This window comes from Engystomops pustulosus, chromosome 1 (assembly GCF_040894005.1).
Source record: "Engystomops pustulosus chromosome 1, aEngPut4.maternal, whole genome shotgun sequence".
In the NCBI taxonomy this organism is placed as follows: domain Eukaryota; kingdom Metazoa; phylum Chordata; class Amphibia; order Anura; family Leptodactylidae; genus Engystomops; species Engystomops pustulosus.
Window position 1 is genome coordinate 161,333,360 of NC_092411.1, and position 13,468 is coordinate 161,346,827.

At 40.6% G+C, this 13,468-nt stretch overlaps 1 protein-coding gene across 3 annotated transcripts in view; it reads right to left on the minus strand.

Annotated features, from left to right (window-relative positions):
• The window catches only part of SCAMP4 (secretory carrier membrane protein 4), a 214,807-nt gene that overhangs the window by 114,299 nt on the left and 87,040 nt on the right, over nt 1-13,468 (minus strand). Inside the window, exons 3-4 of one of the 3 annotated variants that reach the window (XM_072113472.1) lie at nt 11,810-11,854; nt 5,748-5,876 (exon numbers count right to left, since the gene is read on the minus strand). The exons of 1 other annotated variant lie outside the window; for it this stretch is intronic. In XM_072113472.1, the coding sequence (XP_071969573.1) occupies nt 5,748-5,876; nt 11,810-11,854 (174 nt within the window). The remainder of the gene's footprint in view (nt 1-5,747; nt 5,877-11,809; nt 11,855-13,468) is intronic. One more of the 3 variants, XM_072113479.1, reaches the window with a different exon arrangement.

Genomic DNA, 13,468 nt, shown 5'->3' on the forward strand with positions numbered 1-13,468 from the left:
TGTCTGCTTTCAGAAAATATATATGGTTTGTTGGGTTTACTTAATGTCTTTTTGCTGTAATTTTATTTTTAAACGTCAAGATTCTAAAAATTTCTCTGGCCAATAATGCAACAAAATAGCCAGAAATGCCTAGCAGTGATAGGGTTAATACCCCTTGGTATTCACTATAAATTTATCATTTATATGTCTAGTTATCTATTTTCTATAATCTAACCATTTATATATCTCGCTTTTTAAATCAATCTTCTATTTCTCTTCTGTATTTATCTCTCATATCCACCTACTGTATATATAATCTACTTTATAGTTCTGCATCTAGAAATCTCTATCATCTTTCATGTCCCTGTCCCCAGGGGGCTCGCAATCTATTCAACCTACCACTAATTTTATGGAGTGTGGGAGGAAACCGGAGGACTCGGAGGAAACCCACGCAAACACAGAGAGAACATACAAACGCTTTGCAATGTTGACCAGTGCTGCAAGGCTGTAGTGCTAACCACTGAGCCACCATACTGCCCATTAATCTTCCTATCATCTATCTCCTACAAAATTCTCCCATATTACAGTTTGTTTTACCATACTAAAGGGAGCCTCTTACTGACTGTGATTAGTCATAAAATAGTTTTATTTTGGGGACCCACTTTTAGTTTTGCCCAGGGCCCCACTTTGTCTAGAACCGGCCCTGCCCGAGAGCCCTCTCCATGCATCGGGACCCGGCGCGTGCCGCACTAGTACGGCACGTGTCAGGAAGGGGTTAAGGTTCATAGGTGCTTCTAGGCTTTGGAGGGTATAACAATCCCGGATAGCTTGTTTAATCCAGCAGGCAATGGTAATTTGTGATGCTTTTCTTTCTCTATTCTTGCCTTGGAACTGAAGAAACAAGTTTGAATTTTTTCGCCAACTATTTGTCTCTAGATAGTGTAGTACTACCCACCTCACGTCTAGGGCATGCCAGTTGGCTTCTCCGTGAGATTTCGAATTTTGGCAAAAGGAGGGGAGAATAATTTCCTGAGTACGATGAAAGTCAGTTGCTACCTTGGGAATGAAAATTGGATCAAGCCTTAGAGAGATCCTATCTTCAGAAATTTTGAGATAAGGCTTGTTTATGGAAAGTGCTTGGATATCAACTAATCTCCTGGCTGTTGTTATAGCCACAAGGAAGGCAGTTTTTAGTGTAATTTTTTTTACAGTTGAGTTCTGCAAGGGTTTGAAGGGCTCCTGCAGGAGCCAATTTAATACTATTAAAAGTTCCTATGGGGGTGTTTTGATGGGAATATTAGGCCTAAGTCTAGCAGAAGCTTTTATAAATCTTTTTACCCACCTATCTTCAGCAAGAGAGACTTCAAAGTAGACACTGAGGGCTGAGATCTGGACCTTTAATGTGCTGGTCTGTAGGACTTTGGATAGACCTGCTTGTAGAAATTCCAGAATCTGTTGTATATTGGGAGAAGATAGATTAGGAATTTCAGGATGGCAAAAAGCAGTAAATATTTTACAGATTTTTAAGTAGATAGCCGAGGTGACCGGTTTCCTACTTGCCTGCAATGTCGCAATGACTGTATCCAAGAGGCTTACAGCTCTCAACATCTGTTTTTCCTCCAATGGCAGGTTTCTCAATCCTGGGAACCAGCTCTTCTTTGGCCGTAGGGGCACAATTAGAATAATCCTGAGATTTTCTTGTCTGATCTTCTGTACTGTTCTTGCGATCAACGGAAATGGAGGGAAGGCATAAGCTAGTTTTACCTGCCAACTGTGACTGAATGCATCTAGACCAGTGATGGCGAACCTTTTAGAGACCGAGTGCCCAAACTACAACAAAGACCCACTTATTTATCGCTAAGTGCCAACACAGAAATTTAATTTGTGATTTATACTCCCTGTTCTGTCACAGTTTTCATTGATACCAGCACCTGAGGACACCAATAAAGCAGAAAATAGTCCCAGGTACAGCTGTCACTTTAAAATAGCTCTGTGCACAGCAAGTCCTGGGCTGTCTGGGACTGCAGGAAGATACCTAGAGTCATCTCTGGTGATGGCCTGAGTGCCCACAGAAAGGGCTCCGAGTGCCACCTCTGGCACCAGTGCCATAGGTTCGCCATCACTGATCTAGACGATATTCCGGGCTGTTCTTTTGTAAAGAAAAGTAATGGTCCACTTTTCTCTTTTCCCTGGTGGCGAACAGGTCTATTTGGGTTAATTGAAAGAACACCTCTTTATTCGAAGCACCACTCGTGAGGGTCCAACGCGTGTCTGCTGAGGAAGTCCGCTTTCCTGTTTTCTGACCCCTATAGGTGGATTGCTGTCAGGGAGAGGACTTTTCTTCTGACCATAATAAGATCTTTTTTGAGAGATTTAGTAGAGTTGAAGAGCGTGTGCTCCCTTGGCGTCTGAGATAGGCCACTGTGGTCACGTTGTCCGACAATATTTTGAGATTTTGTCTTGTTCCAAGACATAATATTTTTAATTAGATCCCATGTGTGGTTTTGTAGATCCCATGTGTGGTTTTGGGACCACGGGACACAGGTTATACAAGTTGTGAGAAGTCCCAGCAGTTTCATGGCCTCTCTGACTGAACAATATTGCTTGTTTTGGAACCACTTTACTTGGGACACAAGGCTTAGGGCTGTCTCTTCTGGGAATTTTAATTTGGTGCTGGGTTGAAGGTTTGATTTTTCAAAATTCACTATTCACCCCAGATGTTCTAGGAATCTTAGAGTTGTGTCCCTCAGTTCAGTCTTAGAGTAAATACCACTTCTGCCATTAGTTTGGTGAATAGCCTGGGCGCTAAGGAGATCCCGAATGGTAGAACTCTGAACTTAAAGTGCAACATTCGGTTTTCTGGAGACAAGACTGCGAACCTTGGGTATTTTTGAGAGATGGGGTGGATTGGGACATGGTAGTACGCGTCTTTCAGGTCTATGGTGCAAAGCACTGCATTTTCCGGAATTAAAGGTGTTATAGACCTTAGGGACTCCACATTAAATTTCTTGTGTTTGATGTGTCTGTTCAGGTTATTTAGATTTATAATCATCCTGTAGGATCTGTTTGGCTTTTGTATTAGAAAGAGGGGAGAATAGAACCCTTTCCTCACTTGATGGGCTGGTACAGGGGATATCAGGTTCTTTTTCTTAGCAGGGATTGCACTTCTTCCCACATGAGAAGGTGGAGTTGTGGAGAAGAGACTTTCGTTGTCACAAATGTTTGGGGAGGTAGAGATTCGCCCTTGAAAGGTATGCCACATTGTTTCAGCCAAAGTCAAACCTATGGTCAGGGGATTTCAGATCACAGGCCACGTTAGAAAGGACTCCTTCCTTAGCCAAGAACCTGACTCATTCCCCCAAAGCATCCGCAATGAAAGTGATGACCGACTTTAGAAGAGGAACTCTCCAAAAGTTTTTCTTTAACTAATAATTTGGTTTTCTAACCCGTTGAGCCAGCAGGTCATGGTTCTGGCGATTGTAGTGGTTGGGAGGTTTGCTTATACGTTTAGCATCGCTGATTTCCATGTCTTTTTTTAGGATGCTGTCCAATTTTTGCTCCATAAGGTCCCTCAGTTGAGTTGCGTCCACAAAAGAGAGGTCGGTCTTTTTGACTACCTTTGTGACTTGAACGTCTACTTTTGGAATCAAACTCCACAGTTTAGATTTTTCTTCATCAAAGACCAGCCTATTTCTGAATTCTTTGGCTACTGAGCGTCTCTTTTCTGGTTCTGTCCACTCCTCACGAATAAGGTCCTCCAGCACACTATTGACTGGGAAGACCTTCTTTTTCTTTGCTCTTAGACAGAGTTCATCTTGGTTTCCACAGGATCCCCGATATCCAGAGTCTCCCAACTGCTTTTAGTAATGAATCTAAGTTATCCAGAGAAAAAAGCAACCTAGATTCAGATTTTTTCCTCTTGAATTTCAAGGATCTGCTCCTCTTCACCCTTTTGGAAAGAACAGGAAGCAACCTCATGATCCGAGTCTACCTCTAGCATGGGCCACTGTGTTTTTTTACTTCCGACTGAAACATGCACCTTAGCTCATCAATGATGTTTTTTCCTCCAGCATGATACTATCCACACAGTCCTTACATACAGGCTTCTTATACGAGTCAGGAGGTTTGTTAAAACACATATTGCATCTATGGGATTGAGGAGTCTTAGATTTAGACTTGTCGTCCTTTTTTTTTCTTCTTTCTTCTATTTCTCCTTTTTTCCCAAGGAGTGGGAAGAACTATAGTATAGAAGAAGGGTTTGTATAGGATACACGCCTCCCCTGGACCCCACCGGACTTACAGAAGTCTGAGGAAGGGGAGACTTGCTATTTACCTGCAGGCAATGGAGGAGGGTGAGGTGTAAGCGGCAACCAATTACGCAACCGATTACGCGACAGAGTGGATTACTGACCTGCAGTGTGCGACACAATTAGAATCACAAATATCCTGCAACAGTCTCGGTAGTAGTAGAAAGACCTCTAACAGACGCTACCCAGCTTTTTAAACTTACCACTACTCGTTCCGGAATCCTGAACACTTCATAGCTGGAGGCCGACGTCACTTCCGGAGCAACACGCCAAACCTGAAGTCGTCATCACGGCCTGTGGAACGCAAGATGCGTTCCACCATTGGGAGCCGGAAGTCATGGTGCCGCCGTAGATCAACCGCGGTATCAGCACCATGTACCTCTCCTTGGTAGCGGCCAGGAAAGGAATCGAGGCTTGGAGAGGAGAGGAACTTGGCACCAGGTACCGCGCCTCTATGGTGTCCCCCTCCACTCCCACCCCCCGAAGGAGATGAGAAGGAGAGAGACCGGGGATGCAGGGGGAGGGACATTGAACCTCTCTTCTTCCTGTCCCTGCAGAGGTCAAGGGGTAATCCTTCAGAAGGGCCGTCATGGGGGAAGTCTTGGAAAGTTATGTTTTAGTATTCCATATAATGTTTAGTGATGTACAGTGAATGTTATGTATATAAAAATAGAAGAGTGTGTAAAGGGGCACTATTGAGGGTCGTTATACAAGGGATACGAAACAAGTAGGATGCATTTACTCCCCGGAGAGTGACTATAGTAGCTGCTTAACTTCTGTGTCTGGGCATGAGTTTTTGTTATGTGGTGTAGTACACATTACTGCCATTGGGAGCTGCGCTCCCTTTGTACTACTCTATATACAGCTGTGTACCCTTACCTGGGTTGTTCATGCATTGTCTCTCCTGGAATTTTTTAGTACATTTTAAAGAATTAATTTGTTATCAATAAAGTTTCACTATTTTACAAGTTCATTACTGGCATGGATTTCCCTCTTTTCGTCTAGTTTTTGGCATTTATTATATATCTTAAAAGTCTTTATGGTGGTTCTCACACATGTAAGAAAAGTCCATGCATAAATATCTTCAGTCATTTAGAAAAAAAACGGAGAAGAGAAAAGTTGGATGCATTTTTTTAAGAGGGACGCATAGTTTTGCGCTAGTCCTAGCGTATGGCAAGATTAATTCAACATGAATAAATAAAGATAGAAGTTTTAAAGAAGTGGTGAGTGCCAATTTTTCTCTTTTCCGATTTTTCTAAAAATATGTATATGTCATAACTATCCTCCATGATCATATAGCTAGACTATTCAACATTGGACTTGAGTGTCAATGAATGTCTTTTTTAATCTACTATCATCTATGCTAATTTGTCCATAAATATGGGTTTCAAATGGTGTATCTAATAGGGCTGCCCTAAACTAAACATCTATATCATCTGAAATACAAGTTTGGTTACATACATATCCACAAATGGTAGATCCTCCGCACCAAATTTCTGTGTTCTGCTGGAATGTCATCCTCAAAATTTTGGTAGAAACAGGGACGCATGGGTATGAATTTAGGCAATGGAGGAAAATTGTTGATTTGATCTAAAGGCAATACAAAATGAAGAACATGATATGAAATATTTGCTGTTATTTTACTACATTTTCATTTTACAGTTTACCAATAGTATCATGCATGTGTATATGCAACATGCATGTGTGTATAATATATAAACATATATATACATATACACACACATACATACATACATACATACACTCAATACATATACGCTACATAAGCTGAGGCTCTAATCTTACCACAAATAACTGGGAACCAAACAGAGGTTTTGACCACTTAACGACATTGGATGTAGTACCATGTCACGGGCACGGCAGAGGACCTGCCGCATTTTGATGTAGTACTAAGTCAAGCTTCTGGCACCGCCTGCCGAACGGTGTTTATTATAGCTGACACCCGCCGCTAACATCAGTTTCCTCTGATCGCCGGTGTTTACCCCTTACACGCCGCGGTCTGCATGACCACCGCGTGCAAGGGCCTCCTAACAGGTCCCGGCTGTAACACACTGAGCATGCAGTGTGTTACATAACACAGTGTAATACATCCGTAATACACTGCGTGATAGGAATAAGTGCTTGAACAAGCGATCAGAGCATCGCTTGTTCAAGCCAACCTGTATAAGTAAAAAAAAAAAAGTTAAAATCACTTTATAAAAACATTTTTTAATAAAAAGAATTAATTGAATAAAGAGAAAGTCCCCTAAACACATTCCCTATAATGTATAAAAAAAAAACCCCACAAAATCATGAAAACCCCCCACATATTTGGTATCGCCACGTCCATAACAATTTGTACAATAAATCAGTAATATTATTGGACCTGCTCAGTGAACGCTGTAAAAACAAAACCCGAAAAACTTGCCAAAAATGTAAATTTTTCATAAAATCCATTCACAAAAATGTTCCAAAAAAGTGATCAAAAAAAGTTGTGTCCAAAATGGTACCACTGTAATAAATTCCACTGGATAAATTCAATATATAAAAAAATAAGCCCTAAATCAGCTGTCAACCAAAAAATATAAAAGTTAAGTCTCCAAAAACATGGCGATACGAAAATAAATGAGATTTTCTCTATAATAGGTTTTTCTTCAGTAAAATTGTAAAAATATATACAAATTCTTTATAAATGAGCTATCACCGTAATCGGTTAAAGAGTGGATTTTGGAAAGCGCAGGATTAACATTTCAGTTCAAAACCTAGTCTATGACGTTCCCCGACTCACAGGCAGTGATTGTGCTAAATTTGGTGACTGTAAACGCGGTGGTGCAGATTCCTTTGGTGGAAATACCTACATACATACCAGCTTTATATATTAGATATAAATATTAGAAAATGTATTCTTCAAAGTAGCCAACTTTTGCTTTGATTACTGCTTTGTACACTCTTGGCATTCTCATGATGAGCTTCAAGAGGTAGTCAACTCAAATGATCTTACAACAGTCTTGGAAGAAGTTCCCAAAAATGTTTAACACTTGTTGGCCCTTTTGCCTTCATTCTGTGGTCTAGCTCACCCTAAACCATCTCAGTAGGGTTCAGGTCTGGTGACTGTTGAGACCAGGTCATCTGGCATAGAACCCCATCACTCTCCTTCTTGGTCAAATAACCCTTACACCGCCTGGAGGTGTATTTGGGGTCATTGTCCTGTCGAAAAATAAATGTTGGTCGAACCAAACGCAAACTGGATGGATAGCATGCCGCTGCAAGATGCTGTGGTAACCATGCTGGTTCAGTATACATTCAGGTTTGAATAAATCCCTTAAAGGCTCACCAGCAAAGCACCACAACACAATCACCTCCTCCTCCATGCTTCATGGTGGGAACCAGGCTTGTAGCGTCCATTTGTTCACCTTTTCTGCATCGCACAAGGACATGATGGTTGGAATCAAAGATCTCAAATTTGGATTCATCAGATCAAAGTACACTCCTTGTGTTATTTAGCCCAAACAAGTCTCTTCTGCCTGTTGCTTGTCCTAAGCAGCGGTTTTCTAGCAACTATTTTACCATGAAGGCCTGCTGAAAACAGTCTCCTCGTAACTGTTGTAGAGATGTGTCTGCTGATAGAACTCTGTGTGGAAGTGGCCAGGTCTCTAATCTGAGCAGCTTTTAACCTGCGATTTCTGAGGCTGGTGACTGGGATGAACTTATCCTATGCAGCAGAGGTGACTCCTGGTCTTTCTTATCCGGGGGGGGGGGGGCCTCATGTGAGCCAGTTTTTTTGTAGCACTTGATGGTTTTTGCAACTGCACTTGGGGACTTCAAAGTTTTCCTAATTTTTAGGACTTACTGTCCTTCATTTCTTAAACTCTTGGTGCTCAGCGTCTGATATATCGGACGCTGAGCGCAGTGACTTAGTGCTAAGTGTCCGATATATCGGACGCAGCGCTGATGCATCGGGATCGATGGCATCGGGACACACGGAGTGCTGGCTATAACTAATAGCCGAAACCCCAGTGTAACACCCGTGATCGGATTGGGCTCCAATCGTGGGTGTTTAACCCGTTAAATGCCGCGGTCAGCGCGACCGTGGCATTTAACATGCCTTTAATCATCGCGATGGCAGCCCTGGCGTCCAATCAGGACCCCAGAGCAGTCTGGAGGCACTGCCTGAAAGATGGCGTCTATGACATCATCTTAAAAGGCACAGTGTCAGCCTATACATGTGAATAGGCTGACACTGCTAATACCCTGCAATACAATCGTATTGCAGAGTATTATCATGAGCAAGCAATCAGATGACTGCTTGTTCATGTCTCATGGTGGAAGTGGTAAAAAAGTAAAAAAAAAAATGTTTTTCAATAAGAAATAAAGTAATAAATCAATAAAAATGCCCATAATGCCATAACATATAAAGAGACATATAACACTAAAATGTCTAAATCGTAACACAAACCCCAAATATATAGTATCACCGCGACTGTGACAACCCGTAGAATAAAAGTCATTAATTATTGAACCTGCAAGATGAACCCGCCAAAAATTATGATTTTTACCTATTGAATCCCACAAAAAATGCAATAAAAATAAAAAAACATATGTAATCCAGAATGATACTGTTGCAAAGTACAACATGTCCAGCAAAAGACAAGCCATCAACCAGCTCCATAGCCAAAAAAGTAAAAATGGTATGCCACTTGATCGATTTTTCCCCACATTAGGTTTTATTTAGCAAATTTAGTAAAATGTAAGATAAAATATTCAACTTTGATATCCCCGTAATCGTACTGACCCATAGAATAAAGATTACATGAATATTAGGCAATATGGTGAACTCCAAAAAAAAAAAAAAAAATTGATGCTTTTCTACTCCTGCCCTCACAAAGTTTTTCCTAAATTTTCAACAATAGGGGATACCAACCCCAAAATGGTGACACTGGAAAAAGCATCTCATCCTGCAAAAAAAAAAAAATGCCATCACATGGCCCCAATAACGAATAAGTGAAAATTTTATAGCCTACAAAAAGGGGCCAATGAGAAAACTAAAATCTGGCAGCTGAGGGCACTCCTCTGCCTCGCTGTGTGCCCATAAAACAAGTAATGGCCACATGTGGGGGGGTTCCTTACACGGGAGAAATTGTGTAACAAATTTTTAGATGGGGTTTCTCTTTTTATCTTTTGGAAATGTGTAAATTTTAGGGCTAAATGAACGTAAAACCAACACAATTTGACCATTCTAAATTTCACCTCAATTTTGATGTAATTACTATGAAGATCTCAAGGGGTTAACAATGTTCGTAAAAGCTATTTCTGATAGCTTGAGGGGTGCAGATTTGAAAATGGGTTGATTGTATAAGGGTTTTTTTTTATGTTAAATATGTAAAATTTCATTCAAGACAGTATTTATCCCCAAAATAGTCAATTCTGAAAATACGAAAAATTCGATTTGTAAGCTGCGTGACATCAAAATAAATTATCCAGACATTTAAAAAATAATGAAAATCTAAAGTAGACATATGGGAAATGTTATTCAGCAACTTATTTAGGTGGTAAATCTATCTGCCTGAACACGCAATGATTTTGAATTTTCGAAATTGGCAAATTTTTTTTAAAAATTCTGAATTTTTTCTTTTTTTGTAAATAAAAGCAAAATTCATCAGCCAACATTTACCACTAAAATGAAGAACAACATATGTGGAAAAAAAAAAAGTTTTGATAAGTAATAGTGTTCAAACGCTATAACCATATAAAGCGACGCATGTCAGAATACAAAAAAAAATCGGACTGAGCCTTGAGCTATAAACTGGCTGCATCCTTAAGGAGTTAAAGTAATGATTGCAATTTGTTTTTCTTTTATTAGAATTTGTATTATGGCTAGTAAAAAACAGCTAATTGTCTATTCAGCTGTATATCCACCTGACTTCTGCACAACAAAACTCATGGCCCAATCACATTTATAAATCAAGAAATCCCACTTATTACGCCTGACAGTGCACACCTGTGATGTGAAAACGTAATGCCAAAAGTGCAAAGCAGTAATCAAAGCAAAAGATGGCTATTTTGAAGAACCTAGAAAAGAAGACATGCTTTCAAAGGTTTCACACTTTATTGTTAAGTATATAATTCCACATGTCTTAATTAATAGTTTTGATGCCTTCAGTGTGAATCTACAATTCTTATAGTCATGAAAATACATAAAACTCTTTGAATGAGTATGTGTGTCCAAAACTTTTGGTCTGTACTGTATATATCAAATATACTCAAGTATAAGCCAATGTCCTAATTTTAAGACAAATACCTGGAAAACATATTGGTTATAGCACGAGTAATGTAATGGCCGGCAGCCTTCCCTCACTAACAAAAAATTCCCAGACAGTCTCCCTCAGTAATGAAATATCCCATGCAGCCTCCCCCAGTAATGAAATACCCCATGCAGCCTGCCCTAGTAATGAAATGCATGGCAGCAGCCCCCCTAGTAATGAAATGCCAGATGCAACCCTCCCTAGTAATGGAATTCCAGATGCAACCCTCCTTAATAATGAAATGCCAGAATCAACTCTCCCCGAAATGGAATGATCTGCAATCGATGAGCCTTTCTGATAGGCCACGTGGCTTCTATTCCATCTCCTCTTCACTCATAGCAGAGCAGAGACGCATCCATGCACTGTGCCTGCAATGCACACTGAAGATGTGGTGTTGCTAATGGTGACATCATAGTGTGTGCCACGGGCAGAGTGCATGGACAGGTCTTTGCCTGCTCTGTTAAGAGTGAAGAGGAGACTCTAATGCCTAACTTGGATATAGAACAATTAGAAGAAGTTTGTCAGTCGCACCTGCATGTGTCGCCGGCGGTAAATAATAAGATGATACAACTACACCTCATCCATCAAAGTTATCTGGACCCCCCTGAGGCTCTTCAAAATGAGACGCATACCTGCTCCAGGGTGCCACAGATGTAGACGGACACTGGCGGCCTTTCACCACATGATGTGGGAATGCCCCACCATTCAGAAATTTTGGGAGGAGGTTATTGCCTTACTATCCTTGGTATTGGAGAGCCCCATACCGCATTCCCCAGAGGTATGTCTGTTTGGGTTGCTAGATGAGGAGCTCTGGACCCATTATGAGAGGATTCCTACTTCGGGAGACTCTATTCCTAGCCAGGAAGTCCATTGTATTAAGATGGATGGACCCTAGACCCCCACCAGTAATATGTGGAAAAGCTTAATTAATACCATCATCCCATATGAAAAGGTAGTTTTCAGGGGGTGTGGCCTAGCTATGCTAGAGTGAGGACACACTCTACTGAGCTCCTCCGTTACCCCAGCACTTATCCAGCATACCTGACATAACTAAAATGGGAAAGGGCTCAACCCCTTCTCGACATTTGACGTAATAGTACTGCATCGCGGGAGGTGCGTTCCCGCAAAATGCAGTACTATTAAGTCAAGCTGACCGCGGCGTGTTAGAGGCATTTAAAGATCATTTAAGCTGAATCGGACTCCCCCCCGCGCGGCGCTTACCGCTGCAGGACCCGGCTGTAAGAAGCTGGGCATGCGCTGTGTAACCTGTAAAAAAGCTTGAACAAGTGATCAGAAGACCACTTGTTCAAGCTTAGATGTCAGTAACTGTAAAAAAAAGTAAAAAGAATAAATAAAGGTTTTTTAAAATAAAAATAAATAATAAAAGAAAGTGAAAGTCCCCCCAAACACCACATTTCCCTTTACACAAGTAATAAAGTATAAAAAACACTAAATCACAAAAAAAACCCCACTTATTTGGTATCGCTGCGTCCATAACAATCTGTACAATAAATCCTAATAATAATTGGACCCGCTCGGTAAACGTGGTAAATAAAAAAACCCAAAAACTTGCCAAAAATTAAAACTTTTTATCAAATTGCTTTACAAAAAAATGTTCTAAAAAGTGATCCGAAAAAGTTACAAGCACCAAAATGATACCAATAAGAAGAGCAACTTGTCACGCAAAAAATAAGCTTACAACCAGCTCCGTCAACCAAAAAATACTATAGTTATGCTGCTAATCATAGTGATCCGTAGAATAAAGATAATATATTATTGTTATGCTACAGTGAACACACCCCCAAAAAATGCTAAAAATCCAAAACAAGAATTGATGATTTTATTTTCCTCCGCACGTAAAAAGTTAATAAAATTGCTTCAATAAGCTAAAAACCCACTAAAATGAGGTTTTTTTTTTACAGTGCATCTTGTCTCGCAAAAAATAAGCCCTTATTTGTCTAAATTGCTTAAAAAATAAATAAAGATTGTATAGCCTATTCCCAACGAGCGTTGTTATAGAACTGTGCGGCGGGTAGTGACTTTCCAACACCGGTCAGACACAGTGATCGGGGTAAGACGGCGGCTGTTCCTGACAGCCATCCATCCTGCCCCATGGACCAGAAGGGTTACATCCCCCCCACACCCTCCCAGTTCATGATCGCTGCTATTGGCTCATCAACTCAGACGAGCCAATAGCAGCGAATTTACTTATGACAACAGTAATACCGATCACCATGTCTGTAGACACGGTGATCGGGGCAGGGTGGCGGCTGTTCCTAACAGCCACCAATTTTGCCTTGCGGTCCAGAGGGGTTTTGTTGCCCCCTTCTGTCCATGTTTGCCGCTATTTTACTGTGCGCCCATACAACATTTTATATACACATGTGGGGTACTTCTACACTCGAGAGAAATAGGTTTACACATTTTGGGGGGTTATTAAATTTTTTTATCCCTTGTGGCTATAAAAAATTAGGGGTAAAATGACCTTTATAAGAAAATTTTCACCTTTTATCTATTTAAGTCCTAATTAATTAAAAACACCTTTACGGACAAATACACATATTACACCTTGCTAAATTCTCTAAGGGGTGTGCTTTCCAAAATGGTGATACTTGTTGGGGTTCCGCTCTGTTTTGGTACCTCTACGGCTCTCTAAATGCATCCTGACACATGTAAAGGATGTCTCAAACTTGGCTTCTAAAAAGACCAACGCCCCTCTTTCCCTTCTGAGCTTCACTGCGTACCCATACAACATTTTATTTGCATGTGTGGGGCAATATTATACTCGGAAGAAATGCTAGTACACATTTTTTGGGGTTGTTTCATCTTTAATGCCTTATGGGATACAAAAATTTTCATCTTTTTCCTTTTAGGGACCTA